Source organism: Temnothorax nylanderi, unplaced genomic scaffold (genome assembly GCF_030848795.1).
Source record: "Temnothorax nylanderi isolate EJ_2023f unplaced genomic scaffold, tnyl_v1.0 TNYL_tig0015_pilon, whole genome shotgun sequence".
Taxonomy (NCBI): Eukaryota; Metazoa; Arthropoda; class Insecta; order Hymenoptera; family Formicidae; genus Temnothorax; species Temnothorax nylanderi.
In genome coordinates this window covers 70,581-88,603 of record NW_027249077.1, presented here as the reverse complement: position 1 = coordinate 88,603, position 18,023 = coordinate 70,581, and the positions used below count along the sequence as shown (strand labels likewise).

At 34.4% G+C, this 18,023-nt stretch overlaps 1 protein-coding gene across 1 annotated transcript; it reads right to left on the bottom strand.

Annotated features, from left to right (window-relative positions):
• Window positions 1-7,403: 7,403 nt before the first annotated feature.
• On the bottom strand, window positions 7,404-9,187 carry LOC139768367 (uncharacterized; the record flags this gene model as incomplete). Its single annotated transcript, XM_071698485.1, has 2 exons — window positions 7,404-7,543; window positions 7,835-9,187. A coding segment is annotated over one exon (606 nt), but the record flags the coding sequence as incomplete, so codon positions are not given.
• Window positions 9,188-18,023: the final 8,836 nt, after the last annotated feature.

Genomic DNA, 18,023 nt, shown 5'->3' with positions numbered 1-18,023 from the left:
CGTTTTGAAATTATTCAAAGTAGTAAGGAGAATATTCATGCAAATAATGAAAGTGATAGTAGAAGTTAAAACGTTTAATGAATGGGGAATTGATAAGATTTGGAAGGGATTGAAGAAAAAGGATGTGGATGTTCGACACTCTGGTTTGGACGGTAATGGGATATGGTGTGGAGATATGTGGCTGGAACAACTGAGAGAAAATAAAGAGTATGTAGGAAAATATTTTTAAAACATAGGAGCAGATTGGACGACACTTGATTATACAATAAAGGAAGAATTCAAGAGAGAAGGTTTAAGATTACGAAGCTTGAAAAGAGCATGGAGATATGAAGAGAAATTAGAACAAGGTAAGGAAAATGGACTAGCAAAGGCATGCTAGGAGGAGATGAAGGAGAGAGCTACGAGAGCAAAGTATTTGTTGAATTGGGAAGAAAACAGAATTAAAATAATGTGAGAGAGAGGGGGAGAGGAGAGGGAGGGAGAGAGGGGGAGAGAGAGAGAGAGAGAGAAAGAGAGAGAAAGAGAGAGAGAGAAAGAGAGAGAGAGAGAGAGAGAGAGAGAGAGAGAGAGAGAGAGGAGAGAGAGAGAGAGAGAGAGAGAGAGAGAGAGAGAGAGAGAGAGAGAGAGAGAGAGAGAGAGAGAGAGAGAGAGAGAGAGAGAGAGAGAGAGAGAAAAGAGACAAAGAAGAAAGGTATGTATCTTAAATATTAATTTCCTTTTTATTTCATTATGATATTATACTATTGATTATCGTTTCTTATGAAAAAGAAGGATATTCACACATTATAAGAAAGAGAAAAGAGAGAGAGAGAGAGAGAGTTTTCGATTTTTGTTTAAAACAACACATATATTGCGCAATATATACATTGGAAAAAAAAGTACGTTACCTGTCTTTCCATTTCTTAAGAAAAAGAAGGATATTCACACATTATAAGAAAGAGAAAAGAGAGAGAGAGAGAGTTTTCGATTTTGGTTTAAAAAAATGAAAATGTACGTAATTGCCCTAATTTTCGCAAATTTTGTTTCATTTCTCATGAAAAAGAAGGATATTCGCACATTATAAGAAAGAAATAAAGAGAATAGAATTTAGAATTAGAAATATTGCTATTATAAATTTTATTGCAACACGTATATTACGCAATATATACATTGAAAAAAAATGTACGTGACCTGTCTTTCCATTTCTTAAGAAAAAGAAGGATATTCACACATTATAAGAAAGAGAAAAGAAAAAAATAAGGATATTCACACATTATAAGAAAGAGAAAAGAGAAAGAAAGAGAGAGTGTTTTCGATTTTTGTTTAAAACAACACATATATTGCGCAATATATACATTGAAAAAAAATGTACGTTACCTGTTTTTCCATTTCTTAAGAAAAAGAAAGAGAGAGTTGCCCTAATTTTCGCAAATTTTGTTTCGTTTCTCATGAAAAAGAAGGATATTCGCACATTATAAGAAAGAAATAAAGAGAATAGAATTAGAAATATTGCTATTATAAATTTTATTGCAACACATATCTTAAGAAAAAGAAGGATATTCACACATTATAAGAAAGAGAAGAGAGAGAGAGAGAGAGTTTTCGATTTTTGTTTAAAAAAATGTATGTAATTGCCCTAATTTTCGCAAATTTTGAGATATCAAGTTGAATTTAGAGACAAAAAAGAAGGTATATTTATTTCATTATACCTTATTGACTTTCTGTCTTTCTGTTTCTTAAGAAAAAGAAAGATATTTGCACATTATAAGAAAGAATAAAACATTATTTTATTCTGTTCTGAATAAAAAGATTTGTCCGTTTTCTTGACTTGAGAAGGTAACTTACGGAATAATGGTATAACTAAGGCAAGTGAGGTAAGTGAGTTTCTAACATAGGGTGAGTCTATTCACAAAAGAAGACAATTTTTTATTAATCGTACTATAATATAAAACGTAAGTTCATAGCAATTAATTTACTTTCATTTTTGGAATTTTGTCAAATTTGGGAATCTTTTCGAAAAATTAATTTGGTAAATAAAAAATTAGGATTTTAAATTAAATGATAAAATAAATATATTCAAAATATTATTTTAAAAAAAAGATAAAAAGATAGATGTTGGGAAGTTATTAAAATAAAAAAGATAAAAAGATAGACGTTGGGAAGTTATTAAAATATATATATATCGTGTGTTTCATTTACCGAGTTGTCGGAAATTGATAAATCGATTTGGATAGATGTATAGACATCCGGATGTGTACATTTAAAAAAAACATATGTAAGAAAGGAATTGTAAAATTATTATAAAAGACCAAAATATAATTAAAATTATTTAAAAAAAAGATAAAAAGATAGATGTTGAGAAGTTATTAAAATATCATACTATTATATAAAACCCGACTGTTTGTCTGTCCGTCCGTCCGTCCGATATCGTGTGTTTCATTTACTGAGTTGTCGGAAATCGATAAATCGATTTGGATAGATGTATAGACATCCGGATGTGTACATTAAAAAAAAACATATGTAAGAAAGGAATTGTAAAATGATTATAAAAGACCAAAATATAATTAATAAGACGGATAAACTTAATTATTAATATACATTGTGTTATTTGGTGGATTTGAGAAAAATGCCAAGAAAGAGAAGAAAAGGAAATTTGTCTAGAGTGAGTTCGGAGGGCATGCGTAAACGACAACAGCGAGAAAGTGAGAGTACGGAGGAAAGAAAGGAGAGATTAGAAAATGATGCAGAGAGACATACACAGCAAAGACGACGACAGCGAGAAAGTGAGAGTACGGAGGAAAGGAGGGAGAGATTAGAAAATAATGCAGAGAGACATACACAGCAAAGACGACGACAGCGAGAAAGTGAGAGTACGGAGGAAAGGAGGGAGAGATTAGAAAATGATGCAGAGAGACATACACAGCAAAGACGACGACAGCGAGAAAGTGAGAGCACGGAGGAAAGGAGGGAGAGATTAGAAAATGATGCAGAGAGACATACACAGCAAAGACAACGACAGCGAGAAAGTGAGAGTACGGAGGAAAGGAGGGAGAGATTAGAAAATGATGCAGAGAGACATGCATAGCAAAAGATGTTAGAAACTGATGAGGAGAGGACACAACGTTTAGAAAGAGATGTCCAGAGACATATGTCCGTCTGTCCGTGAATTACTCATTCGTTAGTGGACCGAATTTTTACCAAAAATATATGAAATAGGGATAGAATTTCCCGGGAAGTGCCATGATGTGTATAATTTTTCGTTACCGATTTTCTGGAAACCGGTTTTTCTAATTCTTCTAATTTTTCGGGAAATAATTGACCGAATCCCAAAGAATCTATCTATATAAAATAGAATGTCTGTATATGTATGTATGTATGTATGTATGTATGTATGTATGTTCTTTATACACTCTTAAACTATTCGACCGAATTTTTACCAAAAGTATATAAAATAGGGGTAGAATTTTCCGGGGAGTGTTATAGAGTGTATAGTTTTTCGCTACCGATCTTTTTGGGAACCGGTATCCGAAATTTTTCCAATTTTTCGGAAAATAATTGACCGAATCTTAAAGAATTGTATATAAAACAGGGGTAGAATTTCCCGGGGAGTGCTATAAACTGTATAGTTTTTCGTTACCGATCTTTTTGGGAATCGGTATCCGAACTGATAAAGGAATTTTTTTCGATTATAATATTGAAACACAAATAAAGTCGTTTGAAGAAAAACGACTCCCGGGCGAAGCCCGGGTAACCAGCTAGTAATATATAATTTTTCACTAAATTTATATAAAATAGGAGAAAATATAGGATAGACTATTGTATAAATACCATAAATATAATAAAAATAAAGTACACATGTTATAAATAATACATTTTCTTTATTTAAGTTTGATAAACATTTGCATTTTTTTTAATTCGTTGATTTACTTTTTTGTTTTCGTTATTTATTTTACTTGCATACTGTCGCATACGCAAAGCTATATAAAATTCAATAATTTGCGCTAGTACTTTATCACCATGATTTTTACAAAGAAATGACAAGGCAGGTGTATAAATGTCTTCAATTATTAATTCAAATACATCAGACCGATGACAGTATTTTGCAAATAAATTTTCTAAATATTTGATAAAATTATATAATTTTAAATTAGGATGCATTATCCGTCCTTCTTCTTTCATATTAACTAGTAAAGCTGCTGGTAAAGGACAATATGTAACAGAACTAGTAAATGCGTTCTTGCATATGTCACAATCTATTGATTTTAGTATGTGATTCGATAAATACCCAGTTACGTAATAGATAACGCAGTCAATGATCTCTGGTTGACTGTAATCATTATCCATAAACTGGTCTAAATTCTGATCAAATTTGTTATTATTAATAACATTGTCTAATTTTTCTTTTACTTTTATTATAGATGATACTTCTTGACGAGAATCACGATATAAATTTTTTATATCTGAAATTGAAATTGGAGGTTTACATTTTGTATCCACAAATCTGCAATTTCCATATTTAGGTGGTTTGATTATACTGAAAGTACTTAAAATTTTATAAATTTGAAGGAAAGTAGGTGTGCCTGGATGATCATTCGATCCTGCCGTATATCTCACGGTTCCAAAGAATCTCTAAATATATATTAGATGCAGAAAAAATGGATATAAAAATAGTGTAAAGAAAACAGTGTAAATACTGTAAATAAAAGACTTAAAATATTATAGTTATAGTGAGTTTAAATTTTTATGCTAAAAAAATAAATATAGATTATTTCCACACGTTTATCAAAAATTGTAATCTTTACTAAGTACAATGTTAGCCAACCTCAAGTGAGTCCTGATTCAAACGTCCTGTCGGAACATAATCAAAACCAGCATTTAGATTCAAATACTGTACTAACAAGGGAACTACCACAACTGTCCGGCTCCGATTTGAATTTCCTTTAAGTACTTATGTTGTTAAACACAAAAATCCAACAGACACGTATTTTTTTATAAGGGCCCTAATTCATCTTTAGGGGGTGAAACACCCCTTCGAAAAAATCGTTTTTTCTCTTTCGGGCCGAATATCTCCGAAACTATACGAGATAGAAAACTTTTCCAAAATGGAAATTAAATGGCTTCAAAAGTACTTTAAAATAATGACAAAATAATTTTTTTATTTCTTTTATTTTTAAATATACCCCCGCCACCAATACATTTTTTTCAAAATTTTAAAAATTTTTTATCACCAAATAAGAGGTTATTTTTTTACGAATTCAACCATATATGATAAAGTTATGTTACGATAAACCATTTTCAAGAATTAATTACAAACGCCTCCGTATATACGCTATCCATGCTCATCCGTACTATGTGCGTAAGTAACACAAGTCGACACGCAAAATGATTCAAGCATCGGAATAAGCTTATCTTATAGATTTTTCATCGTTGAACACGAATCTGGCCTCGAAAATTGCCCATTACGTCTAGATTTTGAGGAAAACGGACTCAAAGACTCAAAAAACCCTGTTTTTGCCCGTTTTTGATGACATGTAGAAAGTGAAGCTGAGGTGCTAGAAGTCTCTAACTAGGCTTAAATTGAAGCTTGAACCTTCAGCTAAAAGAATCAAATCGAAAAGACCCTGAATCAATCATAAATTTTCATGTAGCATAACTTTTCCATGTGCGCGTGTCCTGCTCTCGACATCACCCAGGATCAACGACGTGGACGTAGCAGGAAGCTGATCCCTTCGGGGTGTTGGTTTAAAGTGAGTAATCCCCTTGCCTCTCACGTGCGTGTGTGTGTGTGTGTGTGTGTGTGTGTGCGTGCGTGTGTGTGTGTGTGCGCGCGCGCGCGTGCGTGTGTGTGTGCGTGTGTGCGTGTGTGTGTGTGTGTGTGTCACAGCAGAGATCAGGACCCCATGGTTCGTCACTTCCACGGTATTTAGCGACTCCAAACCCTCTCTTTTGTGTGTGCGTAAACGCGCACACGCACACGCACACACACACACACACACACACACACACACACACACACGCACGCACGCACGCACGCACGCACGCACACACACACACACACACACACACACACACACACACACACACACACACACATTCTGACTCCGCCGTTTTGAATTTTCATATTATTCATCATATCAGATTTGTTTTCAGTGACCCCAAAACCTACTATCACGTGCACAAGTTACGTGTCTTCCAAGTTTAATCAGCACTTCGATATTAATGAATTTTTATCTCGAAAAGGATGCGTTATATCGAAAAATCGCAAGAGGGCATTTATACTTCAAATTTGACGCAGAATATGACCATATTTTTTTCAATTACAAATTTTAAGTTTCGATTTTTCGTCCGTTATATTGGATCCGCCATTTTGAATTTTTTTAAATCCAATATACCCAACGTAAAGTACACGAATGAACACACAATTTAGATGCAAAACAAAATTTTACTCTGTGGTTTTATAATTTTTTTTTCAAGTTATAACTTTTTATTGTGTGACTCTTTATTCTAGGCGCCATACTGAGTCCGCCATTTTGAATTTTTTAAAATGCGCACTTGGTATTCGAAAGCTAATATGTTTACATAAATTTTGCACCCCAAAACAAATTTTTAAACCCTCTCAAATTTTGGGCGTGGCGCTGTTCCGGTTGACATGGAATGTCCCATATATATATATATATATATATATATATATATATATATATATATATATAGAGAGAGAGAGAGAGAGATTCTTACTTGAACTGCTAGTAACACTCTCATTTTAGCAACGTTACTGAGTTCTAGATGATTTGTTGTTATTCTTGGACATACTCGCATTTCAGCAGGTAATGTTCTGTCTTTGTTATGTAAGATTCGGAAATAATCCCATTTTATTAATTTTTCCTCCGGACTGAGCTAATAATAGAAATAATGCACTAATAATAATAATCTTAATTTATACAAAATTATTACAATTCTTCGAATTTTTTTTTCAAGTTTGAAAATTATAATCTAAACAGTGTAACAGACATAATTATATATAATAATTTAATTAGTTATTTTACCTGTAATGGTGTTTTATGTAAACGATTTCTTATCGTCTTAATTAAGTGTGGCGTATTGGAGAAAACATATACAAAACGTCCGTTAACTGTTGGATGATCAAAACTATTTTTCAAGTTATCTTTTTTACCGCATACGCCTACTGTAGTCCGTACAACTTTTGTTGGATTAAACGCATACTTTAATTACAAGCTGTGCAATCATTACTCCTGATACTGGTCCTCTAGAGGCCAATACTGCGATCGGTTGAGAGTAAAAATCCGCTATTGGGTGAAACATTATCACTAATCCATGATTAGCTTTTTCATCAAGATTTGATGGTTGTGGTCCATCAATGCCAAAATCAATTAATCCAGTGTATGTAAGTTTTCTCGAATTAACATAAATACTCTCCCTGAGGTGTATCTCATCAAGCAATATTACACCATGTTTTTGCTTATCTTCTTTTTTTTCCAATACCAATTTGAACATTTCAAAAAATTTTTTATCAAAACCACACGGAGTATCTATTAGAGAAAGGTACCTGAAAATTTTTTTATTAAATATAGAATATGTATATGTATATTAATATGATACTTGATTCAATTTGTTTCAATTGCTGCATTCATAAAAAGTAAATATTTTTTGTTAATTATTGTAATCATTGCCAAAAATAAATATTTTGTATTAGATAACATAGTAATTATACGACATTAAATGAGCATTTATTTCCACGAGTACGAATTATAAAAAACTGTATTTAAAAACAATTGTATAGCTTATTGACTAAAAATTTTATATTACAAAACACTATTTTAACGTGTTTTATACTTGCCTTTGTATAGTTCTCACACATGGAAGAGGTAATATCTGATTATCTCGTAAAAAATTATGTGTAGTAGGTGACTTCATACGCATTAACGTACATAATAAAATCCACTCCTCATTATATTTGCGAGATTTTGGATTTGAATATTTTGTAGCTTGTATTATTTCATGTATTACAATAAGTTGATTGTTAAGAATTTCTTTATTCTTTAATTGATCTTCTATAGTTTTCGCAGATGTTTCTCCAACTTTCATCATACAATTCATAAGCTCTTTTTTCAACTTGTCTGCTACATATTTGTTTCTTTTCTTCGCTTTTTCTGCCTTGTAATATTTCTTCCGTAACAATAACAATTTCTTTTCATTTTGTGTAGTAGTCGCTGAGGTCGCTGACAATCTAATTCTTTTAACCCTTAAATGCCACCCGGGGTCCAGCGGACTCCAGACCCTTTAGAATGATATATTTTCAAATGTTCCCGCCAAATATGGAGCTCATATTTATTTATTTATTATTTTTTATTTTTTTGATTTTGGAGCCAACATTTTAACTGTTGGAGATCTTAATTTTTTATACTATGTTGAAATTGAAATTTTAACAATATAAGCATTTTATTCTCTTTTCTAAGCCTTGAACAACATTGAAAATAATTTTCATAACTAAATATCAAAAAATCAATAAGTAAGGAGACATTTTTCATGCTGGGGTCTTTTAGACCCCATGTGTCATTTACGAGATTCTTGAGAGGTGTGGCATTTAAGGGTTAAGTGACTTGACCATTTTTGTTCGACGGTGCTTTCGTCTCAACGAATTTTTTATATTGGAACAAAACTTACATATCTTTAATAAATATGATATAATTAATCTACATTTCTTGTGTCTCCACATGCCAGAGATGTCTTTGTAAGCCAGATCATATCCTATTTCTTCAATTTCATTAGATACATTAACAGCACCCAAGCACACGTTAAGATTATTCACCGAAAATAATGTTTCTTTCAATTGTTCCACACTTTCAATAATGTTATGTATTTGTAAATCAAATGGAATATCTATAATGTCTATAATAGGCTGTTTTAAGATGTTTATTTCTAACAGCATATTTTCTTTGAGTATAACTTCTTTTTGCAGATAGATAATGCATTTATCTTCATAATTCTTGATTGTACTAACCATTGGTAAATAAAATATCAATAATTTCATGTTATTATTAAAGTGTTTCATGTATGTCCATTGTGGCGGTATATGTAAATGTTTATTATCAACTATATTGATTATATCATTAAATGATAGTGATGTTAGATTTTTGTTTTCTCCATTATCGATATTGAATACTTCAGTATTTAAAACATCTTCAATGTTTTATGATTCTTTTAATGATAAATACCTAAGTAAAATTTTTCCGGCATGTGATTCCTCGGTTTCGACAGAAGCATCGTGCATAACACGAATATCATCGTGAACGTCAAATGTGAACAGAGGTTCGCTTTTTCCTCGTGCCTAATCGCAATATTACATACATTAAAATAACATGCCAACATTGTGATATTGCTTCATAAGTTTTATCACTTAGTATCTTTACCTTAGTTACAATAAAATCGTAAAACGTATAATGGTGCGGTAATATAAGAAAGATCCTCCTTGACATACATTAACTGATCTACCATTACTGTTTTAAGCTCGCTGAATTCACGCTTCAGAACTTCTAAACATCTCTGAAGAAGCTGATAGATAGAATTACCTGTATGTGAAAATTTAATTTATGCAGTAGAACATTTATGTCACGCCAATGTTACTCCAAAAGTGACACTGGAGTATTTTAATAACTTAAAAATTCTCTAAATCACTGAGACATTCACCTTTCTTCATTATAACACTCCGACGATAGCCAAAATTTAGGAAAATTATTTCATATTAACTCAATAGGCGTTAAACTTGCATACATAGGGAGCTTTCCAGCAAGTGATACAAGCCGACACAAACGTCGTTCTATCTTTCTTTTTTGGCAATGAGTAACAAAGACAAAACGATACCTGTGTCGACTTGTGTCGCTTGCTGGAAAGCTCCCATAAATGAATCTCGCGTTTTATGCAAAATTTTGTAAGAAACTGGTAATCTAACCTACTTACGAAAACGATACGATAACTTACGATAATTCCTTCGCGTAAACGGGAAAATATCTCTTCGGCATCAGCTCCCTGCCGTCAATATATCTTGATATATATAGGGAGATACAGATCGCTTCAGATTGCGGCTGACAGCGTACCTCCAAAAGTTAGAAATGCACATTGAGAAAATAGGGGAGAGGCCGGATTATCCGGATTATCCATGTTATGCACAATCTAGGTTAACCTGTGTAAACACTCGCGTAAACATAGTAAGTATAAGTATATATAGTATAGTAAGTAACAGTAAATTCAGTTTACACCCCTCACCTCCGATTTTGATAAACTTAGGCTTAATCGACGCGTTTTTGTACGAAACGAAAGAATCTGGCAGAAAAAAGTGTCGCTCTGCCCCGCGACGCGAGATATTAAACGTTAAAGTTGACAGGAATCAGGTTATGATTCCTGTCATACCGACGCCATGTAGCAACACTGAACATGCCCTGCGGCCACATACGCATGCTCAGTGGCCGCACGCGCATGCAAAACTGCGCCAATTTTAAATATGATGACTGGTCAATCATGCGGAATAATCAAGCGTCTTAATTCAAGCAGTTAGGTATCACGCTGGGAGTTTGTTTAGTTTTATTATGCGGGGGAAGGAGTTCCGTCGCAGGCTACTTCTATGTAAAAATCACAACTTCTATAAAGCAGGGCATATACACACGTGTGTGTGCCCTGCTTTAACGAAAATCACAACTTCTATAAAACAGGGCATACACACGTGTGTGTGTGTGTGTGTGTGTGTGTGTGTGTGTGTGTGTGCCCAGTACATGCGTGGGCGGGGAAATTTTGCTCCCCTGCACCCCCCTTTCCATGCATGTACTTTATATTTCGCTTTACAACTTAGCATGTACTTTAAGTTGTAAAGCGAGTTCCACGCTTTCAACCACGGGGTGGTGCGGGGGGGCCAAAGGCCCCCCCTCGCACCGCCTCGTCTGTGTGTGTGTGTGTCCACGCGAAACGAGGTGCCACATGGGTTCATGACGCGCTTTACAAGCTCGTTTAAGTACATGCGTGGGCGAAGGGATTTTGCTCCCCTGCACCCCCCTTTCCATGCATGTACTTTATAATTTCGCTTTACAACTTAGCATGTACTTTAAGTTGTAAAGCGCGTCATGAACCCATGTGGCACCTCGTTTCGCGTGGACACACACACACACACACACAGACGAGTCGGTGCGAGGGGGGGCCTTCGGCCCCCCGCACCCCCCCGTGGTTGAAAGCGTGGAACTCGCTTTACAACTTAAAGTACATGCTAAGTTGTAAAGCGAAATTATAAAGTACATGCATGGAGAGGGGGGGTGCAGGGGAGCAAAATTTCCCCGCCCACGCATGTACTGGGCACACACACACACACACACGTGTATGCCCTGCTTTATAGAAGTTGTAATTTTCGTTAAAGCAGGGCACACACACACGTGTGTATGCCCTGCTTTATAGAAGTTGTGATTTCCGTTAAAGCAGGGCACACACACACGTGTGTATGCCCTGCTTTATAGAAATTGTGATTTTCGTTAAAGCAGGGCACACACACACGTGTGTATATGCCCTGCTTTATAGAAGTTGTGATTTTTACATAGAAGTAGCCTGCGGCGGAACCTCTTCCCCCGCATAATAAAACTAAACAAACTCCCAGCGTGATACCTAACTGCTTGAATCAAGACGCTTGGTTATTCCGCACGATTGACCAGTCAATAGTCATCATATTTAAAATTGGCGCACTTTTGCGTGCGGCCACTGAGCATGCGTATGTGGCCGCAGGGCATGTTCAGTGTTGCTACATGGCGTCGGTATGACAGGAATCATAACCTGATTCCTGTCAACTTTAACGTTTAATATCTCGCGTCGCGGGGCAGAGCGACACTTTTTTCTGCCAGATTCTTTCGTTTCGTACAAAAACACGTCGATTAAGCCTAAGTTCATCAAAATCGGAGGTGAGGGGTGTAAACTGAATAATTACCATATAGAATAGAAAATAGATATATAGGATAATTACATTATAAAATAAAACAATTACCATGAATTAATCGTCGCGTCGCGTAAAGAGTCAAGGTGCGATTTCACGATGACGCTCGACGCTGGATTCGAGCGTCAAACAGCGCCAAAAAGCTAAACTGTGTTTAGCTTTGACACTCGACGCTCGAATTCAGCCAATCCAGTGGTTAGGTTATATTTCGCGTCCCTCTGAATCTATCACGTGACCAGATTTGACGCTCGAATCCAGCGTCGAGCGTCACACAGTGCGGCCGAAGCCCGCATTGTGCGGCCAAAAGTCGAAAAGTTAAAGGAACGATCTACAATTTCGTATTAGGGGGTTTTTGGGGTCGCTGATTACGAATCCGTTATCAGAATTAAAAAATTCAAAATGGCGGATCCAATATGGCGTCGTGTTATACGAAAAAACTTGTCAAAAATGAAAAAAATTTAGCAATTGGTCTAAAACTTATTGTTTTGTGGTTATTAGGGTCTGTGATTACGAATTTATCAAAAATGAAAAAATTCAAAATGGCGGAATGCAATATGGCGATACAAAAATTTTTATTAAAATTAAACATAGTAATATACAAATTAAGAGTTTTGAACTGTAATGTAATATGCATAAATAAACTTTATATAAGATACACTTAAATTCTACGTTTACAAAATATTCCCTACGCGTAGCTACGTAAAAAAATTTATGGCTCTGAAAAAAATGATATTACAAGAAAAAGTTTTCATTGTCGTAAGAGTCGTAAGCCTCTACATCTGTACCTGACTCAGAGGCCGAGCTACTTTCAACCATTTCTTGTTCATATTCTTCTTGAATATTTACAGATGGAGGTGATAATAAATTAATAGTTTCTGTGGACAAAGATTTGAGCGGTTTAACAGGCAACTTTCGGCAACTGGAAATGTACGGATCAGATGCAACTAAAAATCTTTTCTGATATTGTCCCTTTCTCGTCATCTGATAAAAAGTATTCTGAATCTTGTTTTTCGGACAAAAATTTTTCAGTTCTTGCATAAATATTTGTCATGTCATCTTTTAAAATATTTTTTATGAAATTAAAAAATTGCAGTCTCGTAAAGCCACCTTGAGTCGAAGTACTGAAACCTAAAAAACAAATAGCACTGTTATATGATAGTTATGGGAAATATGTTAATACATCATATAAAATTTGTAACTTAAAAAAATTAAACAACAAATCTCTCTCTTTCTCTCTTCTTTTTGCTTTCTGTATTATATTATACATGTATATTTCTGTCTTTCTTTTTCGATGCTCCTTTTTTTCTTTCTTTTTCTCTTAATTTTTTGATTTGTATGCTTTATTTCTTTCATTTATTATTATAACTCTTGAAACGAATATCCTACTTCATTTTTGAAAAAAATTCATAAAAATTCAATAGGCAGATATAGGCAGCTGAATTTTGTTTTATTCAATAGATAATACTTTTATGTATAACCTCCAAAAAATTTTAAAACAGCATTTTACGGCAATCTATTACTTTTTTATCTAACAATTCAAATTTTCTATTTCTAACAATTTTCTATTTAACAATTAATTCCCAGAAATTTTTTCACATATTTTACTAACCTTCAGATGTTAATTCCATTTTGTTCCGCTTGATTTTCTTTACTTCAAAAACTTTCACACGTTCGTAACGAAAGCGTCCACCGTCCGCTCTGTATCTACAATAGTGTAGCGCTCGACGAAGGCCACATTCCGACTGAGATTGAGGAGAGAATTTAGGGAAAGGGACGTTACTGTGAACGGTTTTCGTTTCTTAGGGGATCCCTTTAACCAACCCAATGATGAAAAAACCCTAACTAGAAACTTTTTTTTTCGACTTTTGGCCGCACAATGCGGGCTTCGGCCGCACTGTGCGTCATCGTGAAATCGCACCTTCACAGTCGGTCTCGCTCCGACACTACCGTATGTCTTTCGATAGGTTAGGTTAATTGAACTGACTGATAGCGCGCTAAACGCACTATCTGCACTGCGCGCAGTACATACACGTATTAACTGATGAACCACGAACGCACTATCTGCACTGCGCGAAAGCGCCGCCAGCGTCGAAAAAGTGAAAGTGACATTTCTCTGATATATATATGTCATAAGACGTCGCGGGGCGTTAGGAGGAGTATCTTAAATAAAATTTTTCACATTTGGACTTTGCGTCGCAATATCTCCGCTCGTAGGGCACGTAGCGGAAAGTATTATAGGAGATACCCCCCCCCCCCAATTCGACCCCAAGCTATCGATCAAGCCTACTTAGAACTTGATCCGTTCACTCGTTATCGAGATCTCAACATCTCGAGTATTCGCAACCCGTCGCGTCGCGTAAAAAAGTCGGTCTCGCTCCGCGTGTACTTGGCGCGAGACACTACCGTGTCTCTTGATATTGGTATAAAATATCTATGTAAAAATATATATTGGTATAAAATATCTCGGATATGAAAAATTTCTCTTAATACGACAAGAATGGTTTTTGGAAGTTTACTCAACTCATCTACTCTTCTCTCTATTCTAGTTTTCTTTTTCGCTAGTAAGCATATATTATATAATACATTATATATTAAATCTTTGAGTCTCATATTTTATTTATTTCATATACTTGACTCTACTTTGAATTATATTTATATAAAATGTGACATTAATAGTTCCTATTGGAAAATTTATAAAAGTTTAAATGTGCTTGTGCATATGCATTTCCAAGATTATTATTTTCAAATCCATTATTCTTCAAAACCTGTTTGTAGGAATTTTTAATATTAACTAAACTAAAATAACGTTTTTAAATTATTGTCAACTCAGCACTCGCGTTTGTTTCTCATTGCAGACCGCATTGCAGGAATAAGTTGCCTCGAGTTTGCCCAAAATGCGAAAAATATTTTAAGTGACATTGTGCCGACACAGTTATAAGACTTTTCTTACAATCTACTTTGTCATAAGTTGATATGAATACGTCAGATATGAAATCCATGTTTCTTGCATTTTTAATTATTACGACGTTCTCAGAAGGAAGATTGCAGGGCATACCATTGTTCCTTCAAAACGAATTTCTAAATATTCTCTTCCCTAAGGACCCTGGTTTAGTGAGAGTAAAAAGAATGGATCGAGCCGAAGAAATAAATAGTGGAAAAATATTGGATTTTGTGAGTAAAAATTGTTTTCAGTTTAAGTCCTGAATTTACATGTATTTTGTAATAAATTCAATTTATTCTTGTATAGTTCTATTATGAATATACAGGATCAGGAAAAAGTATGGAAACCTCGATGGAAACTCTGAAAAACTTCGAAGTACCCCCCCCCCAAATAGTAGTATATCGTTTGAAAGGACATAAAATAAGAAAAATTTGGGCGCAAACCAGAGGGCGATATGTTGACCTGTTCGGGAGTTATTTTAGGTTAAAAATTGGCTTTTTCAAACTGTGATCCTAAATAATTCCCCAACGGGTCAACATATCGACTTCTGGTTTGCGCCAAAATTTTTCTTATTTCATGCCATTTCAAACGATATAGGGGAGACCGGGGCTAAAAGGTCAGTTTTTTTTCGGTGCCGATTTTTAACAACAAAATAAATAATTTTAGTTAAATGTGGTATACCACTGTAAAGAGTGAACCTTTAGCTACAAAATTTATATAGGAAATTTTTGTCTACGTCGCTTTGTTTAACCGGTATAGAGCAAAAACGACAACGGTGGAAAAATTGAAATCTCAAAAATGCCGGGGTTTAAACGTCACACTGCATTTTCAATACATATACGTACATCTAATCCTGAAAAATGATAGGATACATTAATAATTGTTTTTTAAGAGAAAAATATAAAAATTTATTTAAAATTTTTATGCGAAACATTATTAAAAAATAGTTACGAGGGTTCCTCTTTCCGCAGAAGTCACTCGCCCGACTTGTTTCACTCCTCGACGTCCGATGACTCTATTCGGTGTCTGAACGGTTGTAATTCCCGTCTCATCCATATTCCATATGCAATGAGCCTGGAAATGCCTTGGAAATGCATCTGGACTGCTTACTGACCGATTAGCCCCAAACACAAGTTTCAGGTTTGATCGCCCACGAAATATTAGACATCAACGATAATGAAAAAACTACACTGGATTCGTGTTCAGCATGCATTACTCTTTATAATCACGTACCTCGAGATTTGGAGAGCAAATATTATTGCAGATATTACAAAATTTCCACGCGCAGAAAATGTAACTTTCACCTTCCGAAAACACGTTTGTCCTCGTAAAAATCATAATACGGCAGGTAACCTGCCGAAACTCCGTTGGTCACATGGGTACCATAAGCAGCGTTTACAATGTTAATAGCGAGTTCACACAATATACAGGTTCCGAGATATTTGATTTGACGCTTCAACCCCGTTGACCTTTTAGCCCCGGTCTCCCCTACCACAATCTAGAGGGCTATTTAAAAAATTAAAGCCATTTAAAAAATTAGGGATGACCTTGGCGACGCCATTCAAACCCAAACTGATAAGATTAGTAAATAAATCTTTTTAAACTCCACAACTTTTATCCGAAACAATTTTCTGTAAAACTTACATTTTTCGAAATTTTTCAGAGTTTCCATACTTTTTCCTCAACCTGTAGATTAAACCATACCATATACAATTTCGTCGTCTTAATTTGTTAAGTCAGAAGTGTTGTGTAAATATTTTGTGACATTTAGAATAAATCGAAATCGAAATAGAGATGGAACGATGATATCTCGTGGATGTTATATCCCACATAGCACGTAATATTACAGAAATATTGCAGTAATATTGCAATATAGTAGAAATATTACGTATTACAATGAAATATTTCAGAAATATTACTGATGTATTATACGTTTTTAAATAATATTGAAATATTACAGTAATATTGCTGCAATATATTGTTGAAATATAATACTTTAAGTAGCAAAATAATGTCAAATGACATTTTAATGACATCTTATTGACGTCATTAAGACGTTATTAAGGTATCACACAATCATACGTACGTATTGCACAGATAATATATACCAGTTAAAGAATTTTGGACTAAAAGAAAGAAAAATCTGAATCAAAAAATGTGATGGAATCAAAAGACTGACTTGTACTTTCGGGGAATAAAAGTGATTAAGACAAATTTTATAAGTGGTATTTAATTTTATAACTTGTTATTTGTTTTGTAATAATAAAAGGTAATTATATATACAATTAATTTTTAATTAAGAGCCAGTAAGTAAATTGATAATAAAATAAATGGATAAAATTTAAAATTCATATTTCTTATATAATCAATATTAAACTTTTCAAATTACGAGTTTGTCACACGGATAAACAGAACGTTTCTGTGTGCGTAAGTGGAGGGAAGAACGCTAGTGTGTGTGGCTATGCGCTTGGTCGCAGCACCGACCCCCACCATTCCCGGTCTTCTCTCGCTGTCTCTTGCAGGAGTCGGTTGGCGAGCTCGATCGTGTTCAGACGTGTTTTGTCCGAAAGCAAATTTTTTTCAAAGTATTGCGACTGTTACTGTCTGCATTGTTTAACTATCAGTACCTTGTATCGGCGCCTTTCGAGGCCTACAACCTTTGTAATTACGCCGCTTGCGGCTTATAAGACTAGTGGTTCGCCCTGGCCGTTTTTAGAGCAGCACTACTGCTTGAAGGCCATCATTACATAGGAAGAAGAAGCTGTCTCTTGCATGGCTCCGTGGGACCACGCAATCACGTAGTACGACACCGCACAGAAACAATCGTTTTAATTTTAGGTAATTTTTCTTTATTTAATAAATATTGTTCACACAAATATTTTTAAAAGTATTTTCGTATAATTATTACTAATATGTACATTGTACATGGTATATATTTGGCGATTTGTCGTTAAATCCAAAAATAGAGATTACGTGGCATGGTCTGCAAAAACCAAAAACCACGTTTATATCATAAAAATCATTTCAATGACCATCTTAAAATACATATATTTGCCTTTGTAACCTTATTGAACGAGTCTCTAATGAAATTATTTATTAACGGCTTTATTCTTAAATCTTGAT